The sequence below is a fragment of the Desmodus rotundus genome, chromosome 8, assembly GCF_022682495.2.
Source record: "Desmodus rotundus isolate HL8 chromosome 8, HLdesRot8A.1, whole genome shotgun sequence".
In the NCBI taxonomy this organism is placed as follows: domain Eukaryota; kingdom Metazoa; phylum Chordata; class Mammalia; order Chiroptera; family Phyllostomidae; genus Desmodus; species Desmodus rotundus.
In genome coordinates this window covers 130,548,484-130,571,572 of record NC_071394.1, presented here as the reverse complement: position 1 = coordinate 130,571,572, position 23,089 = coordinate 130,548,484, and the positions used below count along the sequence as shown (strand labels likewise).

Here is a 23,089-nt window from a genome sequence, read left to right as displayed (position 1 = left end):
CTTGCCTCCAGTGAGAATGGCAGGGGCACTCTTTCATTCTTTTGAGTGCTGGTGCCAGGGCCCTGGTGACCCCTTGCTGTTGGTGGCGTGGACCTGGGTTCTGTTGGAGAAACGCTTTCCAGGCCTGAAGGGCTGACTCAGGTCGCTCACTGCTTCCTCTTGGAGTAGGAGTCTGTTTGGTGTAATCTCACTGGTGATGCAGAGACTCGGGCACTCTGAAAACTGTAAAGTGCTTGTGGTGTGGGCTTTTGAGATTATTGCTGCTGTCATTAAAATCTGTCTGGATTTTTTAGAAAGATTTTATTTATATTTAGAGAAGCGGGAAGGGAGAGAGGAGAGGGAGAGAAACATCAGTGTACAAGAGATACATCAATCAGCTGCTTCTCATACACCCCCAACTGGGGACCTGGCCCACAACCCAGGCATGTGCCCTGACTGGGAATCGAACTGGCATTCTGGGGGTTCGCAGGCCGGTGCTCAGTCCACTGAGCCACACCAGCCAGGGCTCATCCCTTCTCCTTTCTTCTAGGTGGTCGCAAAAGAAGCCTGGGAGAATCATCGGTTGAGGAATGATTCTGTGATTGTGGATACATTTCATGGTCTCTTCAAATCTACTTTGGTTTGCCCAGAATGTGCTAAAGTTTCTGTGACCTTTGACCCATTTTGCTATCTAACTCTCCCACTGCCCTTGAAGAGAGATCGAGTTATGGAGGTCTTCCTGGTTCCTGCTGACCCTCACCACAGGCCTACTCAGGTAAGTGACTTGGCATCCTCCTAGTACCTCTCATTTTAAGTGGTCTGCAGAGTGGGACTGCTTCCCTCTTGCATCAGAAGCTCCATCAGCTGCCACTGAAATCCCTTGGCATCTGCCTGTGTGCCCTTGGCCTCCATCAGACCTTTTTTTAATCCCAAATCATTAAAGCCTATTGAGAAGGTCATCTAGGCCTCTCTCACTTTTTCCCCGTGCTCCATTCATTTGTCTAACATAGCCTTGCCGATCTGCTAAGTGGTCCTGGAATCTGAATGTCTGGGAATCAGAAGCTGGGTGCATGCTGGGTCAGGTTCTCCCCTTTCAGCTAGGAGAGCTTGGCCAGAACAGAAGGCCAGACGAGAGGTGTGACCAGCAGGTCTGTCTGCTGGCTCACTGCATGACTGTACTGGAGTTTCCTGGCATTAGTTTCTTCATCTCTTAAAGAAAGGTGACATGCAGGACCAGTTGGCATTTGTGTAATTCTAACAGTCCTGTGAAGAACTTAGTTAAGAACAAAATAAAGCAGTGTTTAGAAGGTAAAGAGTTGGCCCAGCGCCTCTGCTACTGCCTGAATAAAGAGGTGCAGAAGACCTGCCTGTTTGCTCTGCTGGCCCCTTAGCAGACCCCTGACCTCTGTTTCTGGAAGGACACCCCTGCCCTCTGAGATGCTTTCTCTTCCTGGCTCCTCTGCCACTCCTTGCGGAGCACTCTCTTCTCACGCTCCCCGCCTCTCCTTTGCAGTACCGCGTGACTGTGCCGCTGATGGGGGCCGTGTCTGACCTGTGCGAGGCTCTCTCCAGGCTGTCTGGCGTTGCTGCGGAAAACGTAAGGCAGGGTGGTCTGTTTCACTTAGCCTGGTTGGGCACTTCACAGTCCTCTGGAGTTTATTTTCAACCTTATGGCCACTTCTGGGGGGGGGGGGGTAGTTCTTATTGACCAGCACAAATGTGATTACGTCTGGATGCCTCAGGGCTCCTGGCCCTTGCTCACTGTGCACCTGTCCGTCCCTCAGCCTCAGTCTGGGTAACACCATCCATCCATCTTTCTTTTTTTTAAAGATTTTACTTATTTTTAGAAAGAGGGAAAGGGAGGGAGAGAGACAAGGAGAGAAACATTGATATGAGAGAGAAACATCAATGGGTTGCCTCTTGCAGGCCCCCAGCTGGGGACCTGGCCCATGGCCCAGGCATGTGATCCCCTTACTGGGGATCAAACTGGCAAACTTTCGGTTCACAGGCTGATGCTCAGTCCCCTGAGGCACACCAGCCAGGGCTGGGGGACATCATCTTTCCTTTGTTGGGGTCATACTAGCCGTGGTCAGAGGACCAGGAGTAGGGCTCTACTCTCAGTTCTGCCGTCCTATCCTGTATCCTCTTCTGTAATAGGAGAAGGTAGAAGTTCTTTCCTGCCCTAAACAATGGAAGTTTGTGGAGTGACACTGTGATACTCTTGATAGAAATCTTTATTAAAAAACAACTGCCTATACTGGGCTTTCTGCTGAACCTGGTCCCGTTTGGAGGTGGGCAAAGTGAAGCCCTCCCCTCGCATGAGGACCCATCCTCCTGGATGCTCCCACCCCTCCCCTGTCCCAGCCCTGGTCAGTGTCCTTGGTCCTCCCCACTCCCCTGTACCCCTGCTGATTTCAGGCAGTTGTGCTCGGGGTTCGGTCTGTTCCGCTATGTGCTGAGGATGGCGTGGAGACCCCGGCCCCGGGAGTACTCCAGAGGCTTGTCAGTGACCACCAGTCTCTGGTCAGCGCTCACTCCCCGCCGTTCCTGCTGCGCGAGCCGGTCGGTCCCACCATGAACCTCTGTCAGGTGTTGCCAGCCTGCCTTTTGCTGGTGGCAGCTGCTCTGCCTCCCTTGGGCCTCAGCCCCTGAGCTCTGGGGCTGGTTAGGTGGTGGTCTCTCTGGAGGCACACATTCTCTTGTTTGTTCCTAGATTTGAAGTCCTCCTAATCCATCCTGTAATCTTCCTGCTACTGTTGATTCTTACGTAGATGGTGGTCACAGATGTGTATAATCACCGGTTCCACAAAATTTTCCAAATGGATGAAGGTTTAAACCACATCATGCCGCGGGATGACATTTTTGTGTGAGTACTCAGCAGTTTCTGCTGCAAGGGCAGAGGAAACATTCTAGAGATTTTGCCTTCTTGGTGTCTCCAGAGCAGAAGTTCTGGCAGTCGGTGGCCGTGTGGATTTGCCCTGATCCCTGGGTGCAAGAGGTGGGTGTTGGGGACTTGTGGGCAGCCATTTGTGCCAAGCATCTCCTGGCCCTTCAGAGCTAGACCTTCCAGAAAACCCTCAGGATGAACACAGCCTTTTGTCAACAGTTGCTACCTGTTAGGAAGGCCCAGTTGGTGGTCCTTAGGAGTGTCTTTCTCAAGAAGAGTCACAGCTGTGTGAGGGGCCGTGGGAAGACAGGAGAATGGGTGTACAGGGAGGGTCTTGTCCTTTCTCCATGCCACAGGCAGTGGCTCCTTAGGCTGGTGCCATTCAGAATGACAGAGAGGGTTCACTTACAGCATCTTTTTCAGCTCTGGCATTCTGTGAGCTCTGAGACTCGGTTTTCTTATCCCTGCGGGGATAGTACCTCCAGCCGCAGCTGGTCTCCTCGACCCCTGCTAAGTGCTCTTGCTTCAAGGCTGCCCCTTGTGATTTTGTATCTGCCCCTCTCCCAGGCCGTGGGGTGGGGTGTGGGCTTGCCTGCACTCCCAGACAGCCCCTTGCCCAGGGGCATTTGTGGACCCCACCCATGCTGTGACTCCCTTATTCCCTCTCCCTCAGTAACTTGCCTCTGCTGAAGAAGGTTTTTAGGATTTTTGGGGTTTTATCCTCACCTGAGGACATTTGTTTTTTCATTGCTTTTAGAGAGAAAGGGAGAGAGAGAAACGTGAGTGTGAGAGAGAAGCATTGATTGGTTGCCTCCCATCTGCGCCTAGAGTGGGGATCATGTGTACCCAGATCGGGGATCAGGGATCGAACCCGCAACCTAGACATGTGCCCTGACCAGGAATTGAACCAGCCTTTCAGTTACAGATGGTGCTCCAACCCACTGAGCCACACCAGCCGGGCCTGGTTTTTGTTTTTGAGTGAGGAATGCCCTGCACAAAAGAGGCCTCTCCTCCACTTTACATTTTTGTCCTGTAACTTCTCAGTCATTTTAAAAATAGTCCTTGATCACACCCATGATCCTGGTTCTGTTCTCACTTGCACAGGCGCCTTCCCGCTTACATTTCCCTCACTTTGTAAATGGAAGGCGCCAAGGCTCGTGCTGGGCCACAGGGCTAGGGCCCGCCTTTTCTGACCCCGAGTGCTTAACATAGCTGCCCTCTGTCCCTGGAAACTGTACACACCTGAGCTGAGAAGAACTGGCCATCACCCTGTGGGGAGGCTGGTAATTCCAGAGAGCTTGAGAGCCAACCAACAGGAAAGCAAATGGTTTTAAAGATGAATTGGTAATTGTCTTAGGAAAACACTGTAGTAGCATCTAACCCTTCTCGAGCATGTGGACACTGTGCTAGACAGTTATTTCCCACCACGGCGCTGTACGGTGGGTAATCGTGTTGTCTGCTGCGTAAATGGACTTGGACGTGAGGGCGCTCCTTAGCCTGGTCACAGCAGCCAGAAACTGGCAGCCATAGACCTGGAACCTGGACCAGCCTTACTCCAAGGCCAGGTTCTTGACCTTGATGTTAGACCACTGGGTCCTTCCCCTAGAGCACACTTTGGACATTTTTGTGAGTTTTTTTTAGAACTCCTCCTGCATTTACTTTGGTCAAGACTGCCAAGCATTTGGGGAGGGATGTGCTTGTGTTTCTGTGTTTATAGTTTGCAAAAATTGAATCAGTAAGTTTGTGTCTCCCCCTATAGGAAGAGGGAAAGACTACAGTCGGTTGCCAGCAATTTTGGTAACATCTGTTCCAGGATAAAACATCTATAAGTCTCCTCAGTCCCATGTATTCACTAAGTAAGACACATTTTTCAAAATCGTTGATTTGTATTTAGCAGTTTCTTTGGTTATTCTGACTTTAAACAATTAGATATGATTCTTTTACTTCAATGTTTTTGAACAAAGATGGCAAGCAATTCATTTTGTAAATTTGCTTCATTTGAAATAAGAGTGTTTGGCTAGTATTCTAGGTGTACATCCTTGTGTAATATTTTGTTTTATTAAAGGACAGGGCACTGAGAGTGCCTGTTTAAAAGTAGAACTCCTCGGTGACAAAGGATGAACTTGGTGGCCCGGCCCCCTGTGTGCCTTGGTGTCTGGGGTGATGGTCCGGGTCACAGACACCGTCTGTGCTGAGTCCCAGCGGAAGGAGCACAGAGTTTGAGGCCGTGGTTGGGGGAAGGAGGATCACGTCAGCCCCAGGCCCCGGGCTATGTAGATCCACACTGCGCTGATAGTGACCCTCCTTGGGAGCGGCCTCTAGAATCGTCTCGAAAATGGTTTTTCTACCTTTTGTGCTAAAGTATGCTCTGTCCCAGTAACCATAGTCTGGGCCATCAGGTAGCTGCATCTCAGATCTGTGCTGCTCACAGGGACATGCTCCTGAATGTGTCCCTTGTGTGATTGACACAGGTACGAGGTCTGCAGCGCCTCCGAGGACGGCTCGGAGTGTCTCCTGCTGTCCGTCTACTTCAGGGAGAGGAGGTCCCGGCCATCGAGCACTTCCTCCGGGGCAGTGCTCTACGGGCAGCCACTGCTGATGTCTGTCCCCAAGCACACGCTGACCCTCGAGTCTCTGTACCAGGCTGTTTGTGAGCGTATCAGGTGCGTGGCAGGGATGCACTTTGCTTGTTACCGGAAATCAGTTCAGGCTCAGTACTAGCAGTGATGCCCCCCGCACAGTGCCTGTGTTGATCCCACACGCCCACCTCTGTGAGAAATGAGGCTGTGCCAGCCCCGGGGAGGCCCGGGCGGGTGCTGTGGGACAGGGCATGTGGCACATCGTAAGCACCATGGCGCTGGGCACCTAAGCCTCCTCTTGTCCCTGGAATCATGTCTGTCATACCTGGCAGTCGCTTGCTTTAGGGAGTCTGGTGCTTTGATTGTATTTTGTATTTGAATAAAATTTTAAAAATATTCCACTGTCATTCTGAGGCTGATAATGTCACTGGGAAATATTTTTTAAAATGACAGTGCCACTTTGCATTCATGGAAGACTTGAGACAGAGTTTCTCGGAGTCTTCAGTGACTTGGTAGCTAAACATCTTATCTCTTGGGTTCTTCTTAATTTCTTGCAGTGATGAGCCATCGCGTGATATTAAAGCCCCTTTACTTAAAGAAATTGTTTGTGATTAGCTGAATATGTAACTTATGGAATATTTCTAGGTGACTAGTGGAGAAAAATGCATAAATGTTGCAACTAACAGTTTTTCCTTCTTTTCAAGCCGGTATATAAAACAGCCGTTGCCTGCGGAGTGTGGCAGCTCGCCCTCGGGATCTGGGGCCTGCAGCAGGTCCAGAGGCGGCTGTGAAGGTTCGTGCTCGCCACACGGTGGGGCTGTGACCCACTGAATCCCCTTGACCTCGCTCTTCTTCCAAAGGTTTTGTATGAGTAGGAGGGGAGGCTCTGAGGCCGGGTGGGCTCTGTCCAGGGCGCAGGCCTGGGAGCCCCTCCGCTGGCCTCCACTGCCCGACTTTGGCACCTTGAGGAGTCTTCTTGGACTTGTCGGCTGGGTCTCACCTCAGGCAGACTGAGCCTAGCAGGGTCCCGAGGTGGAGTCAAGATTTGATTCTTACCTGTCGGGATTGCAAAGTGGGTCCTTCTCCAGCACTTGCCTACCTCCGTGACCTGGCCTCTGTCCCACCTGATCTCTGTCCACAGGGCTGTTTTCTCAGTCCCTGCCCGTCCCAGTGGTGGGCACCGCCCCTGAGGAGGACGGGTGTCTTTGCCAGCCAGTCAGGAGGCAGAGTTTCTCTAGGGCATTTCTATCCTGGAAACTACAGGCAGGGCTGACTAGACCGCTCCTGCCGTGGGAGGGAAGAGAGCCACGGCGCCCAAAAGCAGTAGGATGGGCTGGTAGGGAATGCGGAGCCCTCAGCACCCTCCATTGGCAAGTGCCCACAAGCCCATCCCTGACTGAGGAGCTGTGTCTGACCTGCATTGTGGCTGCCACCCTTCTTTTCGGGGCCTAAGTGACTGCCCTTATTCCTGTAAAGCTAAATGTCCTCCGAGTTGGTGCTGTACACTCTCATGTGTAAATCCGAACGCCCAGATTTCTCCAAGATGTGTGCAGTCCTGGGAAGTGGGAACTGACATTCCACGTAGTGACCGCAGGCTCTGGCTTCAGCAGGTGTTCCCAACAGTTGTTGGTGTTTTAGTCGGAACGTTGATTGTAGTCATATTCTGATTCCTGCCCCACATATTCCGATGTCCCCCCCACTGGGAAGAGTGGGAGTGCGTTTTGTGCGCAGAGCCCACAGGCAGAGATGCCACAAGTCGCTTCAGAACCTCAGAACCTCGGTTTATCTGTCAGTAAAATGAGATGGTGGCATCTGCTTCAGAGAGTTGAGGTTACGTATTCATGAGGTAATGTGCTTAAAACACGTGGCACATAATAGACAGTTACACCATGTAAGTGTTCGCTGCTGTTACAATGAACCCAGCTGCTTAGACATCCCATCTCTCAGTCTCCTGTCGGGGAGAGTTACTGCTGCCTTTTGAATCCTATATGTGAGTCTTGGTTCATAGACTTCAAACCCTGTTTAATTAAAATTAAATTTAAAGTACTTTTTCTGTGGTTAGGTTGCTCAATTGGTTAGAGTATCGTCCTGACATGTCAAGGTTGCGGGTTCACTGCCTGGTCAGCAGGGATCAACCAATGAATGCAGACATATGTGGAACAACAAAATTGATGTTTCTGTCTTGCCCTCTCCTTCACTCCTTTCCTTCTTCTCTCAAAATCAATTTTAAAAAGTACCTATCCCTCCCTGATGCAGCTCGCTGGATTGGGCATTGTCCTGCAAACCGAAAGGTCGCTGGTTGGATCCCGGTCAGAGCACATGTCTGGGTTTTGGGCCAGGCCTCCCAATTGGGAGCGTAGCAAGAGGCAACCAACTGGTGTTCTCTCACACATTGATGTTTCTCTCCTCCTCTTTCTCCCTCCCTTCCCCTCGCTCTAAAAATTAAATTTTTTTTCTTTAAGTACTTCTAATCTCTTTACTGCCATGGCTCCCTGTCAGGCCTGTGGTTGCTGTCTCCTGCTGATTCTCTGCGTGACCTTGGTAGCTGCTTTCAGTGGACCCTGCTTTCTTTTCTCATCCTGTGATAGACACCCCGTGACATTTAATTCTGACAGCATTAGTGAACCTTCCTGCGATTGTCTAGGTAACCTGCAGCCGGTGACACAGCAAGGGACGGAGTTCTTACAGCGTCGGCACTGTTCACTCACTGAGTCAGGTTGAGGCAGGTCTCGGCCGTGCCCCTCTCAAAGAGGGGGCAGGCAGGGCCAGGTTTCACTTGCCAGTCTGGGAGTGGGGCAGGCTTACCTGGGGGTCAAAGGGGTGGTGCCACTGTTGCAGGAGTTGGTGAGCTGGTTGGGACAAGAACGGTCCCGAGAGCCAGGGCTTGCGTCTCCTGCAGTCTGGCTGTTTCAGGCAGTGCTGACGGGGTCCCTGCACAGCACTCTCCCTCCATGGCTGAGCTGTTCCGTGGCCTGAGGGGACACTGCATTGTCGGGGCTCCGCTCATCCTCCCTGTGAGTGTTCCCAGGGCAGACTGGCCTTTCCTCAGAGTTTCCATTTCTAGCGACATTCCCCCAAACCTATCGACTTTATAGTTTAAATCTTTCCTTCCCCTGTGATGTTTTTAAAACAGATTTTATTTATTTTTTGAGACAGTGAAGGGAGGAAGAAAGAGAGGGGGAGAAACGATGTGAGAGAGAAACATCCATCGCTGGCCTTCTCATATGCGTCCTGACCGGGGACCGAGTCTGCAAGCCAGGCGTGTGCCCTGACTGGGAATCGAAGCAGCGACCCTTTGCTTCATGGGACAAGGCCCAGCCCACTGAGCCACACTGGTCAGGGTTCTCCCGTGGCTTTTACATCACCCATCGGAGTTGTCTTCTACTTTGTTGAAATGACTTCCCCGATAGCTTAACTCTCGCCCTTGAGTGCCCAGCCACAAAAAGTCTGGAGATTGTGTTCTTGGGTCTTTTTATTGCAGCCCCATATCCCAGTTCTCTAGAAACACCTGGGAAATTTGCTCATCAACTTTGGGCCTAAAATGTTTATTAAAACTCTTAATTAGCAATCTCAAATGAAAAAAGAGAAAAAGAAAAAGGGCAGGGGGGACCTCGTCTGCTGTGTGTGTCCTTGGGACCCAGCGTGGCTCCTGGGCCTGCGAGACATTCAGTAAATACCAGTAGGAGGGACAGGACAGTCAGCGTATGTTTCTTGTGGAGGAACTGAAGACTTTCACTTAACACTTGTGTTTATTATAATAGTTAAACATTTCTTACTGTTTCTTTTTTTTTTTTTGAGAGAAAGAAGCATTGGTTTGCTGCTTCATCTGCTTATGCATTTATTGTATGTGCCCTGATTGGAGATGGAGCACGCGACCTTGGTGTGTCGGGACAACACTAACCGACCCAGCTACCCAGCCAGGGCTGTGTACATTGTGATATTTAAAGATTGACTTTTTGATTGCATTGCTTACTAAACTGTCTTCTTGAGTGCTAAGTATGTGTTTAATGTTGGTCCTTTTCTCTCTGTGGGCCTAACGGTGAAGCTGAGAGAGTGGGACTCTGCAGGGTGAAGCCCGGTAAACTACCATGTGGTGAGGGGCCCAAATTTAGGACTGGCGGGACTGCTGACTCACTTTCTACCTTTGGGTGACTTGCCAAACCTGTCTGGGCCTCCGCTTCCTCGGCATGGAATAGCAGTGACCACTCTGCCTGTCTTCTTGGGCTGTGGGGGGCACACCTTCAGGTGCCTTGTAAATGCAAAGGGGTAGGTGTAGTTCCACATACACAGGAGAAAGTCTGGAAGGAAACACCCCAGCTAGGTGTTAAATAGAATTTTTAACGTTGACATAGTGGTTTTTCATTTGGGTCCCAGGTGAAGACGAAGAAGAGATGGAGCACCTGGATGAAGGCAAAGAGCAGCTTTCAGAAACCGGAGGCAGCTGGGAGGATGAGCCGGGAAGTGGCCCTGGGGAGACCACCCAGACCATCAAAGGCCAGCCTTGCCCAAAACAACTTTTCAGCCTCAACGCTGTGAACTCCTATGGAACAGCCGACATAAATGCACTCGAAACGGATGAAGAGTTACTTAAACTCAACTGTAAGCACTTTCTCTGACCTTTCAAACCAGGCTCTACTGGGACCTAGGATCTGTTTGAAAATCCTTGCCCTCAACACTTACTGCCTTGGGCTTTCATGGGCTCGTGTAGCTCTGAGAACAGACATTGTGTTACCCTTGGCTTGAAGCTCCCTAAAGACTGTCTCAGCCCAGGCTGCTTAGCACAGCTGATTAGAGCATCATCCCGATACTCTAAGGCTGTGGGTTCAATCCCTGGTCAGGACACATACGAGAATCAACCAATGAATGCATAAATAAGTGCAACAATGAATTGTTTTTTCCTTCTCCCCCCCATCAATAAAACTAAATTAGAATTAAAAAGCTTTCAGAGGCACCGTGCGTGTGCGCACACTTGAACGTGCACACCGCTCCTTGTCAGTCTCTTCTCTTTGGTCCTGATGATGTCAGGTGGGACAAGCCCGCCCTCCACTCCCACTGCCCTTCACAGCCTTTGCTCCGGGCTGGCCCTCCTGGGCGGCAGCATATTCCCAAACTTGGTTTACTTAGGAGAATAATGTGTTTTTCTTTTGTTCCTTGAGGGCGCTCAGGAAATGTGACCCACCTGGAGGATGGTCATGTGTTCTGTAGGCTTTCTGTTCTCTGGAGCCTGGAGTGGGGCCTGTCCTCCAGGCGGAGAGAGGCATCCGCACAGCACGGATGTGCAGCATGTATGACAGGCACGTGGGCGGTGAAGATGCCTGCACGGGCCAGAGGGCCGCCGCCAAAGCACCTCTGCCCTGCGGCTCCCTTCTCTGAAGAGTTAGCTCAATGTTCTTGAGCTAGCTTTCTTTTCTTTTTTTGTTATCTAACATTTTTTTAAATAACAATTTTACTGAGATATTTTTGATCTCTCTCTCTCTGTCTCTGCACCTCTCTCTTCCCTGTGCAGCCCCCTCCTCTTTGGCCCAGTGCCCTGCAATTTTTGGCTGTTTTCTGGAACTCTAGGCTTTGACTCCTCAACTCAGCTCTCCCTCTCCTTCCCACTCCCCCATGCTGGGCAGGAAAGAGTCTCCCGGCAGTCAGCTGGGACCCTGGGGCTTCCATCGCCCTGTTTGCTGTCCTCTCTCAGGGAGCTTGCTCTTGATCTGCCTAATTCCCAGCATCTGAGAACAGCGGTTTTGTCTGTTTTGTGAGGTTTCTTCATGGTTTAAGGCAGGAAAGTAAATCTGGTTACTGTTACTCCATCTTTTTTTTTTTTTTTTTTTTAAATCTTCGCCCAAAGATACGTTTTTATTGATTTTAGAGAGCAAGGAAGGGGCAGAGAGAGATAAACATGATATGAGAAACATCAATTGCCTCCTGTACACGCCCTTGACTGGGGATCGAACCTGCAACCTTTTGGTGTACGGGACAACGCTCCAGTCAACTGAGCCACCCAGCCAGGGCCTCTCCTGTTACTCCATCTTGACCTATGCCCTTTCGGAATTCTATATAGTTAGCACCCTTGGAGCTCGTCTGTAACTTGAGGGAATCTTTGCTAGTGGATTTGAGGGTCCAGGTGTTTGGAGTTGGCTGGCTGAAGGCAGAGCATTGCTCTTGGCAGTGGCCGGTTATGTGTGAGTTGGTGTCAGGGGCACAGCCTGAGCAGCCCGTCTCACTCCTGTCACCTGAAAAGCCTGTCCTGTTGCTGACCATTCCAGTAATGGGTGGCACTTTGGTCTTCCTCCACAGCTGGGTCCACACTGGCCATGAACTGGGACTCTGAGACCCGGAGCCTCTACTATGATGAGCAAGAATCTGAGGTAGGCCACTTGGGGTTCTTGGTCAGGGAGTGTGCTGGCTTCTGCTCTGGACGTGCATGAGGGTCACTATCCCCTCCACCGCCACTTCCCAAGTGACAGGCACTTAAAGATTTTGTCATTCTGTGTTCAGAGGCTCCAGATAATACATTATGTTCCAGACATGAGAGCTTGTGGGTTGGCGGCTCAGCCAGGTTAGCTCTCATTTCCCCAGCAGAACTCAGCACTTTGTCCCGCACAGGCCTTTGAGAAGCACGTGAGTGTGTTGCAGCCTCAGAAGAAGAAGAAGACCGCCATGGCCCTGAGAGACTGCATCGAGCTCTTCACCACCATGGAGACGCTTGGGGAGTATGACCCCTGGTAGGCACTCCCCTCTCTGGGCAGGGCACCCCTGCATCTGGGACCCTGACATCCACTGGGGCCAGCGGTATACCCTAAACCCTTTTGTTCTTGGACACGTCGCTCTTTTACGGCACCGACTCTACAACACAGGTCTTGCCTCCTGTGTCGTATTCCCTCAACTCGGAAAGCCATCGCTGTGTTGGAAGGTGGCTCAGAGACCACCACTGAATGCAGGAAGGGCTGTGGGGTTGCGGCTCTGCCTCCAGGGCGGAGTGCCCAGGTGGCACTGGCTCCCCGCCTCCCCCCTAAGTGGAGGTTTCTCTTTTCTCTTCAGGTACTGTCCCAACTGTAAGAAGCATCAGCAGGCCACAAAGAAGTTTGACCTGTGGGCCTTGCCGAAGATCCTGGTGGTCCACCTCAAACGTTTCTCCTACAGTAGATACTGGAGGGATAAGCTCGACACAGTAGTGGAATTCCCAATCAGGTGGGTGCCTGGGCTGCAGGGTTGTTTTTGTGGTGGTTTTTAAAAATTTATTGGGGTGACACTGGTTAACAAAATTATGTGGGTTTCCGCCCTGGCCAAGTAGCTCAGTTGGCTAGAGTGCTGTCCTGATACGCTGAGGTTACAGGTTTGATCCCCGCTCCGGGTGTGTAAGAATCAACCAAGGAATACATGAGTACGTGGAACAGCAAATCGATGTTCCGCTCGCTCTCTCTTCTCCCCTCCCTTCCTCTCTCCCCCTTTTCATCTCTTCCCCTCTCCCTGTCTCCCTCTTCCTCCTCAAATCAATAAATAAAAAATGAAACATTAAAAAATTATAAAAGTTTCAGGTGCACAGTTCCACAACACATCATCTGTACATTGTATTGTGTGTTCACCACCCCAAGTGAAGTCCTCTTCCATCACCATTTTGGGCTGCATTATTATTGGGATTATTTAAAAAATGGGGAGATCTGCCCTGGCTGGTGTGGCTCAGTAGATTGAGTGCCAGCCTGTGAAGCAAAGGGTCACTGGTTCAGTTCCCAGTCAGGGCACATGCCTGGGTTGTGGGCCAGGTGCCCAGTAGGGGGCGCATGAAAGGCAACCATACATTGATGTTTCTCTCCCTCTCTCCCTCCCTTCCCCTCTAAAATAAATAAATTCTAAAAAATAAAAAATAAACAAAATAAACAATGGGGAAATCTGGGCACCGATCAGCAGAGGGTTTGGCACCAAACACTTGGCTGCATCAGGGTGTGTGTTGCTGCGCTCTGGGAGGTTAGACGTAGGCTCCACCACCCCGCCTGTGGGACAACTCTCCAGAGTGATGCTGATCATTTCTGCCACTGCTGTCCCTCTTGAGTCTCTCCTGCCATCCTCTTGAACTGGTTTGGCCATCTGTCATCCATCCCAGGGAACCTGGGCTCAGCAGGACAGCACAAATACAGTGCTGCTTCTTACTAGCAGGGGACGAGGCAACCAGAAAGGAGTCTGCTGGGCGAATTGGATTATTGGGGACCGCGGGGGGGGGGGTGTACCCCCGCCATCCTGTCTCTGGACGAGTGAGTCCACAGGATGGGATTTACTGAGTGGGGGGCGGGGTGTTTCACAGACACTGTATTTATGTTTATCAATGTACAGATGTGCCAGTGAAAGACCTAGGGATGGATAGGTATTTATTGGAAAATTCTTAATTTTTCTGTATGTTTGAAATTTTCAAAATAAAATATGGGAATAAAAGTTTTCTGGGGCCTATTCTAGTTTAGCTTAAATTTTATGACACCAGTTATAATTTTGATAGTAACAACCATTTCTACATAGTTATGCAGCCCTTCCTGTCTGGGCCCAGAGCCCTTCCTCGCCATTCGGTCTGGGTTGGGGTTGCCTAGGCCCGCCCTGTTACCTGTTCGTTCCTCCTGCAGCTGGTGTTTGAGTGCCCCCCCACACTAGCCTACTGCACAACGGGGTTGCTGGGTCACTCCGGCTTTCCCGAAGTCTAACGTATTTAAGGGCTGTTTTTGTGTTTTGTGCTCAGAGGTCTGAACATGTCCGAGTTTGTCTGTGACCCTTCAGCAAGGCCTTATGTATATGACCTCATTGCCGTGTCCAATCATTATGGAGCCATGGGGGTTGGTCACTGTAAGTACTGGCATCTGTTCCCTTCTGAGTTCTTGAGATGGCCCCCTGGCCAGTCCTCCCTCCAGCCTCTCCCTGCAGCCAGGCGTGGCCCTCAGCTCCAGACTCGCACAGCCCGTTCCATGCTGTTGCCCCTTCACTCGTACACGTTTGTTTTGGTTTTGGTTTTCTTTGGTTTTCATATGCTTTTACCCAGCAATGCCACCTCTGGGAATCTATCCCAAGGAAGTGACTTTGGGAAAAGCTTTATGCACAAACTTACCTGTGTATTTATAACAACGAAAACGCAGTGACAGCATGGCCATGGGGAGGTGGTGCAGTTGTCTGTCTGCTTGATGGGCGAGTTCACGGCCTCTGCAGAACGCAGTGAATACTGTGCGGAAACTACACGGAGTTGCATCATTACAGGAGGTAGCATCACCACTGTGTTAAAATCAAAAGGAAAGAAACTATAATTGGGGTTGGGGGAGCCTAGGAGGAGACAGACCAAAATGTTCATTTTACTTTTTTCTCCTTGCTCTACTTTGTTTTCCAGAATTTCTGTAATGTGTGTGTAGGTTTGCTTCTGTAGTGAAAAGACCTCGTCCATTTTCTTACCTGTTTACGGAAAGGCACTAGTGATGTTTAAGTCAGGCGCCGTCTTTCCTCTTCCTCCTTTCCTGCATCTGCGTTGTACCAACTGCCACCACGGCCAGTGCCGGGACCCCAGGAGGTGATGCCAGGGGAGGTGTCAGCTCCATTCACACTCACTGTGGGTTACAGAATAGCCCTCACCCCTGTCTTCTCTCCTCCACCGGTGGGCTTTTTCTTTGGCCCAACAGTCTCCTCTCCTGTTCCTCCATTCTTACTGTGTCACCTACTGGCTCCAAAGGGCTGCTCAGTCTCCGGACATCATATCTACATTCCAGGCCATCAGAAGAAAGGAAAAAAAGGCCATGACCTTCCCTTTTAAGCAGACCCCCCAGAAGTCCCCTCAACTCCCGCCTACATCTCCTTGGCTATAACCTGGTCACATGGCTACATCGGCTGCAGGGAGAGGCTGTTTGAAATTGGGACTCGGCTGGAGTGGGGTGGCTCTTAGGGGTCTGTGGTCACATCATGTCCTGCAACACTTAAATCTTCACAACCTTTTCCTCCCCAAATTAACTTCGACATCTGTTTGTGTTCACAGTCCAACGGAGTCATTTTTAACTACTATTTTAGCATATAAATGTAGCATTTGGGCATTTCTCATCCATGAGATTAGACTGGTTATGTGAGGGCCCACGCTGGGCCCTCAGTTGGCACTCCACAATTGAGAGCCACAATACTGTCACAACCAGCACAGACAGTGGGGACAGGCCCTCAGCACTTGCCCTGTCACCTTCTCCTTTGCTTTTTGTCACCACTTTGTGCAGGAGGCACTGTGGTGAGGAGTGGGTAGTCACGGCAGGCAGGCTGAGGCCAGAAACCGATCTCCATTACATCCTGTCATTTCTTTGAGTCTGGGTGGAGCAGGAATTTGGCTGTAGGCAGTGCTGTTGTGAACTCCCTCCTGAGAAATAGTGTAAAATCAAACTAGGAAGTGTTGGCCATGGGGAATGCCTGGGTGGTTGTGGAGAGCTGTTACCCAGCTGCAGGCCCTTGACTCAGTTTTAGAGAAGGATTTACTTGCCCTGTCTGCATCCCAGCCCTGCCAAGCCAGATGCCCAGGGTGCCCCTCACTCGGTCTACCCCACAGGCGCCAATCAGCGAGAGGCAGCAGCATCCTGGACAGTGGGCCAGTTTGCCTTGGCGGTTCTCTTGAGAACTATTGTTTTGCTTAAATCCTAAACTCTTAGCCCCTTTTATAGATTCCCTGGCTCTGGGTCATTGCTCATAACTACCCTGAAAGTTGACACGGGATTTCTCTGTTCCCCACCCCCCCAAAATTACAGTTTGAAGCGTTGGTCCCTGACAGCTGCATGTTTGCCCTTGTCAAGTCTTCTTGAGAAGGAACAGATTTTAAAAAGGAATGAGTTATCTTTGGTTATTAAAAACACAAGTTGTAAATTATTTTTAATGTCAGGGTCTTTGTTTTGTTTCATTTTTTTTTTTTTGGAGTTCTGTTGCTCAGTGCCTGTTAAGCCGGCCAGATGGGCTCTCTGGCGGCCACTAGAGCATTTCCTTTTGACTTGGCAGACACCGCTTACGCGAAGAACAAGCTGAACCGGAAGTGGTATTACTTTGACGACAGCAACGTGTCCCTGGCCTCTGAGGATCAGATAGTGGTACGTAGGCCCTGGTACCTGCTTCCTCCCCTCCTTTATGGGTGAAAGCCGGGAGAGTCTCGGGCCGGTTGGTGGTTCAGTCATCCCGTTGTGACAGGGAGCTAGGTGTGGTAGAGCGCCAGCTGGCTGCCATTCCTTCTCGGACCCTTCCTAAATGAGAAGCTTGACTCTCCTCAGGGCCCTGCCATGGGGCGCCTTCCTGTCCCCACTCCCTGGGCAGGGTCAGCGCAAGTAGCCTCGGGTGGAAGGGCCTTCCTGGTTGCCTGTGGGGGTGGTGCATGTGGCCAGAGGGCAGGTCCCCAAGAGGGCGTGATTTGGACAGTGAGAGAAAAACTGGGAAGAATGGGTGGTGTTCCAGCCAGTAAATGAACTTTCCCCTCTTGTGTTTCAGACAAAAGCAGCTTACGTGCTGTTTTACCAGCGTCGAGACGATGAGTTTTATAAGCCACCTTCACTCACCAGTTTTCCCGGGTCCTCTGACGGAGGGATGAGACCAAGCAGTGCCCAGCAGGGCCTGGGGGACGAGGAAGCTTACAGCATGGACACCAACTGAGGCCCTCCGTGACCTGCCACCCCCAGTGCCAGTGTGGTCCCCAGGAGAACCTCTTTGACCCTCTGAAGACTACTAGTGTTTGGTCTAAAAACCAGATCAGGAAGTTCCCTTCTTTTATGAGCAGAAGAAAAAAAAAAAAAGGCCCTTGTTTGTTCAGAAGCGTTATGTCAAGAGGCTGAATTCTTTTTCTTTTTAAATAGGCGGTGAGACTTCTCTGTCAAACCTGTGGAGCTGCGGGGGGGGGGGGGGGGTTGGGCGGGGTGCACGCTGGTGCGTGTAGAGGGATTCCAGAGGGGGGAAAGGCACGCCCACACTGGCTGAGTGTGGTGCGACCAGAGGGCCTGCTGCAGGCTGCCCTGAGTTCCTGCATGTCGGGGTCCTGGAGCCAGTTACGGGTCACCCCAGGAGTCTGCCCACAGTAAACAGGGCCTCAAGTAAACTTGATGTCTGTCCTGTTCTCCCTTGCTGTGACGGGTTGATAATTCCCTAGAAATTAGCCACTGACCTCATTTCTGATTTCCGGCTTTCTCTAATGAATTTATTTATGGTGGGGGTCTCCTGCCCCTCCTTCTGGAGCATAACCTAACAGTTTTGTTATGCACCCCCATCCCCCATCCCCCTTACAGCTGGATACTCAAAATTTTCTTAGCTGCCCCTTCAAAGAGCCAGTACACAAAACTGCTGATGACCATGGTCCACCCACTACCCTGTTTTGTGTTGGCTGGACAATTGGAGCCTTCCTGGGAGTTTGTCAGGCTTGGAAAGAGCTTCTGTTCTTGCTGAGAAATGACATCCCTGCCTCTCCTGCCTGGGTTCTCTTGCGGGGCGGGGCCATCCCCCGCTAACCCCAGCCCTGCCGAGGTCTGTCCTACATATTCCCGCCCATCTCCTTCCCTCTCCTGGTGAGGCTAGAGCCCAGGTCCCTGCCGGTTCTCTCCGAGTGGGAGTGGGAGGGGTGGAATCCCTTGTTTCCCCTGTGTGGGTTTACAGATCACTATTCAGGACCTTTTTGTCTGACCTTTACCCTGACCTGTGGCGGTTGGGCCGGTCTCAGGCACGTGCAGTCAGTCCCACTGCGACCGTTGGCTGGGGGTGGCCGTGTGACCGCACTGCTGGGTGAGGATAAGCAGCTGGCGGATCCGCCGTGGGAGGCCCGGGCGTGCTGGGTAGGGCGGTGCTCAGGCCACAGGGCGGAGGCGGGACGGGAGGCGGTCCCGGGCGCCTGGGGCTGAAGCCGGAACCACTGCAGGAGCAGAGTATGGGGTCCCGTGACACCAGCCTGTGGCGTGGATTAATCCCGAGGAAATCGTGCAGGTGTCCCATTTGGGGTGGTTTATAGCCTCACTGGAACGTCATTCCAATGTCGTTCTACATTTCCAAGTGTTACATAATGAAGACGTGGTCGTTTTTAGGGGAGATGTCAGAAAAACTGAGAAGATGCAGAAAGGAGCTGACTGCAGCCATTGACCGGGCCTTTGAGGGAGTCAGTCGCGCCCAGCAGAGCGCGGCCCGGCAGAGGCTGGAGGTGGACGCAGCGCCGTGCTCCTTCCCCGCCGCGGGGCGCGGGCCGCGCTGCCCGAGGCATCCGCTGGCTGCCTCTTGCTCTGCTGCGGCTTTCGCTCCTGTCCCCTGCACTCCTGAGACCGAGGGCCCTGCCTCCGCCCCAAACCTTGCCCCAGTAAATGCAAAGCCGCACGCTTTGTACCCACAAAGAAAACCTCTGACCAGCAAAGAAAATGTATTAATGCATTCCTCCATCTTGGCGCCGGAAAGACAGTTTTGGAGAGCAGCAGGAGATGGGGAGAGCTGGAGGAAAGACAGTCTAAGGTGATTCCAGTTTGATAGTTTAACAGCTACACTTGCGGGACCTCGTTTCTGAAAAAACTGAAGATCCTAATTGAGTCCCTAACACTGCTCTTGCCTGCCTTTGGCAGCTCTAAGACTATTTGGGTGTGTGTGTGTGTGTGTGTGTGTAGCTGTCTTGGCTGTCAAGCCAGTCGCAGCAGCCAAATGGAGTGAATGTGTTCAAGAACCTGAATTTTCAAGTCACGTCACTTTTTGTGCCACAGAAACAAAACTCAAATTCTGGTGACCTTTGCCCACACTGGGGACAGGGTGAATAGCTAGCCTCATCCTTGCCTCTGCTCCCCTCCCCCGCCCCAGAGCTTTCTCACCATCCCAGGGCTACCAGCCCCCCTAGACCTTTTCTTCTCCCAGGTAGCTCGAAAATGCTTGGTGCAGACATGAAACGAAGGTTCTGCCCTCTTGGCTGCCGGGTAACAGAATGGAGAAGCCATTTAACTGGTTTTCTACATTTTTTCATTGAACTGCAAATAATTATTTTGGTTTTCAGAGACATAATGCATAGTCTGTGATGCATTGTCCTCTAATCCTAACAGAAACAACCATTTAAAAGTTACCAGTACATTTTTGTCTTAAAGATCACCTAACAGAGATCCCCTTCAATATTCTCTTCAAAGAGGGTCTAATTCCCCACCTTTTGCTTCTCACCCGGGGGGGCTGCAGGAAAGAAACGGAGAAAGATTCGAAGGTTGACTCAAACTTGCCACTCTGCAGCTCTAGCCAAGAGGTCACAAAGGATCTGCTTGATATCATCGGTGAGTGCCCATGGCCAGTTGGGCCGTCCTCTCCCTGGGAGGAGAGGGCCCTCCGCAGGCCCCTGGGATAGCAGGTGTCGTACCAACAAACCACTCTCCCGTTTCTCATCTGTGTTCTTGGTCAGTCTTGCTCACAGCTGGTTCTGCGCATAGCGGCCTTGTGGAACTGATCTCCTGGTGGAGTCACTTCAGAAACATCTAGTTATAGTACATCCCTGGAGAGGGGGACAGCGGTCCCAGAACTTGGTGGTTGAGCTGAGATCTAAAGGAAATGGGACATGGGCAAAGAGGAGGGATAGTAGTCCAGCTGCGGTGGGTAACACAAGCTTAAACGAAATGTCAGACACCCATAACTCCACCACCCAGATACCATCGGCGTAGTGTTGTGCCTCTGCCCAGACATTTTTCCTACACTCACCTGTGTATTCTGTGGTGAACTATGCATGCCCCATTTTCAGTGACTCCCACTACACAGTGGACACAGCTCCCGTTAAGGGGTGCATAGCCCTGAGGGCTGCCTGAAGCTATTGGTTCTGCATAGTCTCCAGGTTGTGGGGAGTGAAGGAGAGGCCCGGTGGCAGGTACTCACCCTAGACCATAAAGCAAGAGCCCTGCCAGCCCACTCTATAGCGCACTGAGTCTCCTCTAGCAGCCCCAGGGGGTGAACTGAAGTCATCACTACCTCTGCTCACCACCTTCCAAGCCCCTTGCCCGGGTTGGGCAGCATTTTGATTACTCTGAAATCCCATTTCTTTTCCACACCAAGTCTGGTCACGCCTGTAGGCCGGGGAGTTTCCTGAGAGCCAGAACAAGCACGCACACCTCTGTACTCTGCCCCCACATCTTCCCTGGGGACTATCAGAGTGCTGACGCTGGCTCCTGTAGTCTGTCACCTCGGGGCGGGTGTGCCCAGCCCTGTGCGACCCCAGCAGAGAGGCTGCCCATCTGGGATTTTTCTCTTGTGCCTGATGCGTCTCTGCAAACCTCTCAATGGACTAGTAATGCTGAGTGTTCTTATTTTTAAGACAATACAAGCATCCGAACTATTGAAGAATTGGCTGGAAAACTAGAATTTGAAAACGAGTTGAACCGTGTGTGTGATCCCTGCAAAGACTTGCCCTTCACGGAGGAAGCCTGGGCCCTGCTCATGGATGAGAGCCCGCAGAAGGTCTCAGAGGCTGACCCTGGCAGCCTCGGGCAGGCTTTCGATGATCACAGTATCGTGGAGACGATTCTGGACTTGGAAGAGGACTATAACTTGATGGCCCCGTTTAAATACCATACTGAGTAAGGACAGCTGACTTGGGCTTTGATTCTTTACTGCCGGAGGCTGCAGAGGCAGCCAGTCACATTTTTCAAAGGGTTGGTAGAATCTGAATCACCACATCCTTCTTTTTTAAAATTTTTATTTATTGATTTTGAGAGAGAGAAACGTTGACTTATTGTTCCACCTATTTATGCATTCATTGCTTGATTCTTATACGTGCCCCGACTGGGATCGAGCCCAGGACATTGGCATGTAGGGATGACTCCCTAACCAACTAAGCTACCTGGCCAGGGCTACCACACCCTTCCTAACTTCCAGTTGTGTTCCTTTCTGAGCTGAAAGCCCAGTTGTGTTTTTTTGTTTTTGTTTTTGTTTTTGTTTTTGATCCTCTTGCTTTGAAGTGTATCTTACTGTTCATTTTTATCATTTAATATCTGTTTTTTTTGTTGAGGTTCAATATACTCAGTACTCAAGTCAGGTGTGGGCTGTGAGCCTCTGCATGTCTCTTAGTATTCTTTCCAGTGAGCCCCTGAAAACATACCGCGGCCGCAGCTGGGTGGGCTTTGTGGACCAGCCAGTCCCAGGCCAGCTCAGCCGATACGGCAGACATGGGCTTTAGAAGGACCTTGGCGCTAGGCCCTCTGCCACCCTTCCGTGCTTCCCCGCCTTGCACTCTTTACGCACAGGGCTGCCTGTTCCCTGCCTGGGCCTCTGCCCTCCTCATCTCCAGGCCGACCTTCCCTCCAACAGCGCCCCCCATCCCTGCCCCTGCCCGGCTCAAAGGCCTCCTTGTTGTGTCAAAGGGTCTGGTAGCACCCCTGGTCTCCTCCTGATAGGACATTCTCATGAGGCCTCCCTGCCACACACCGCATATCAGACACCTGGGTACCGCTGAGGGGCTGGGCAGGGAAAGGCACGCACAGGTCCTGCCCATCCACCTTATTCCTGAGCCTCATCCCTCCCCCTGCAGGCCAGGGGGCCCTGAAGGCTACCTGTGGTTCCCAGGGCAACGACCCGGCCAGAGCCAGACAGGCAGGGAGTGAAGGAGGGGCCAGGCCCTGCTCTTCTGAGGTCAGCATGGCCCCAAAAGCTTAGCAGGGCTGGCGCCAGCCCCCTCCCTAAAAAGAAAGGACATTATCAAATTATTTGGACAATACCCTCAAAACCATGGCATCCCTCCGGGAGACCTAACAAGCTGCTGAGCAAGGTGCGACTCCACTCAGAAACAGATAAGGGCCTGCCCGGCTCACAGTGGGCAGGGAAGAGGCCTGGCCCAAGCAAACCGAAGAGCTGAGAAGGAAGGGCCTGAGAAGGAAGGCCCGGTAGCCCAGGCACCCCCAGGACATTTTTGAAGCTCATGACCTCATAAAGGGCAGGCTGCAGAGCCAGTGATACCCCCTTCATCGGGGGTCTGGCAATTCCTCTGGGCTCACAGGTGGAGACCGCACACCCACTCCTTAGGGATCGATGCCTGGCACCTGCCAGCACCCTGGGAACCAGCCCTGGCCGCTTTGGGGGGTGGGCTTTCCCGGTGGCACAGCTACCACTGCAGAGGGCAGGACAAGGACTCAGTCCCTGCAGGGTGACCCCTCAATAAACACAGCCTGTGGAGTTGGGGTTCAGTTTCTTCTCCTCAGAACTGCTCAGAGCACCCTCGGCTGCGGGCTCCGAGGAGAAGGGGCTCTTTTATCTGGAGGGAGATGTCAGGCCAGTCTATATGCAAAATGCCAGGTCTCACACCAGTGCATTCCAAATATGGTGTGTTGCTGTGGAAACCCTCCCTGGAGGAGGTGGAGCTTAATCCCCATCCCCCGATCCTTACCCCATCCCCACCCCTCCACAGCATGAGCTGTACTTGGTGACTTGCTCCCCTGGAATTGAGTAGGGAAGGAGCAAATAGGAGCTTTACTTGGAGAAGCCTAAGTCCCCAGGGCGAACGCCATCATTGTGTTCTATGGGTGTCACCCAGCCCCGACAGGATGTGACACCCAATAGGGTGCCCTGCCTCTGCGGTGTTCTTACCAAAACTATGCCCACAATCTAATCATGAGACGGATGTCAGAATGACCCAGGTTGGAGGACGTTCTGCAGAACACCTGGCCAGCACTCGGGACTGTCAAAGCCATGAAAAGCAAGGAAGGAC

The 23,089-nt window shown here is 51.7% G+C and overlaps 2 protein-coding genes across 4 annotated transcripts in view; both read left to right on the top strand.

The window, feature by feature from the left end:
• The window catches only part of USP4 (ubiquitin specific peptidase 4), a 37,208-nt gene extending 19,988 nt beyond the window's left edge, over positions 1-17,220 (top strand). Inside the window, exons 11-22 of one of the 2 annotated variants that reach the window (XM_024565658.2) lie at positions 530-754; positions 1,493-1,576; positions 2,751-2,845; positions 5,338-5,529; positions 6,150-6,238; positions 9,820-10,044; positions 11,734-11,804; positions 12,043-12,161; positions 12,478-12,627; positions 14,159-14,262; positions 16,420-16,508; positions 16,900-17,220. In XM_024565658.2, coding sequence (XP_024421426.2) covers positions 530-754; positions 1,493-1,576; positions 2,751-2,845; positions 5,338-5,529; positions 6,150-6,238; positions 9,820-10,044; positions 11,734-11,804; positions 12,043-12,161; positions 12,478-12,627; positions 14,159-14,262; positions 16,420-16,508; positions 16,900-17,061 — 1,605 coding nt within the window. In that variant the 3' untranslated portion in view covers positions 17,062-17,220. Of the gene's footprint in view, positions 1-529; positions 755-1,492; positions 1,577-2,750; positions 2,846-4,625; positions 4,723-5,337; positions 5,530-6,149; positions 6,239-9,819; positions 10,045-11,733; positions 11,805-12,042; positions 12,162-12,477; positions 12,628-14,158; positions 14,263-16,419; positions 16,509-16,899 lie in introns of those variants that run through there. The other variant, XM_053929239.1, reaches the window with a different exon arrangement.
• Positions 17,221-17,333: 113 nt separating this feature from the next.
• C8H3orf62 (chromosome 8 C3orf62 homolog) lies at positions 17,334-23,089 on the top strand. 2 transcript variants are annotated; one of them, XM_053929244.1, is made up of 4 exons: positions 17,334-17,922; positions 18,474-18,888; positions 19,588-19,679; positions 20,705-23,089. In XM_053929244.1, exons 2-4 carry the CDS (start codon positions 18,479-18,481, stop codon positions 20,968-20,970), a joined length of 768 nt encoding a protein of 255 aa, XP_053785219.1. In that variant the 5' UTR covers positions 17,334-17,922; positions 18,474-18,478; the 3' UTR covers positions 20,971-23,089. The 2 variants fall into 2 exon arrangements, with proteins under 2 accessions (XP_053785219.1, XP_024421787.1); XM_024566019.3 differs by having other exon boundaries at positions 17,334-18,888.

Bases quoted from the DNA above. Each gene is read 5' to 3' on its own strand.
- C8H3orf62 (XM_024566019.3), top strand. From the start codon at position 18,422: ATGTCGTTCTACATTTCCAAGTGTTACATAATGAAGACGTGGTCGTTT. The intron at 18,889-19,587 runs GTGATTCCAGTT...GGGGGGCTGCAG, and splicing joins TGGAGGAAAGACAGTCTAAG to GAAAGAAACGGAGAAAGATT. The intron at 19,680-20,704 runs GTGAGTGCCCAT...CTTATTTTTAAG, and splicing joins GGATCTGCTTGATATCATCG to ACAATACAAGCATCCGAACT.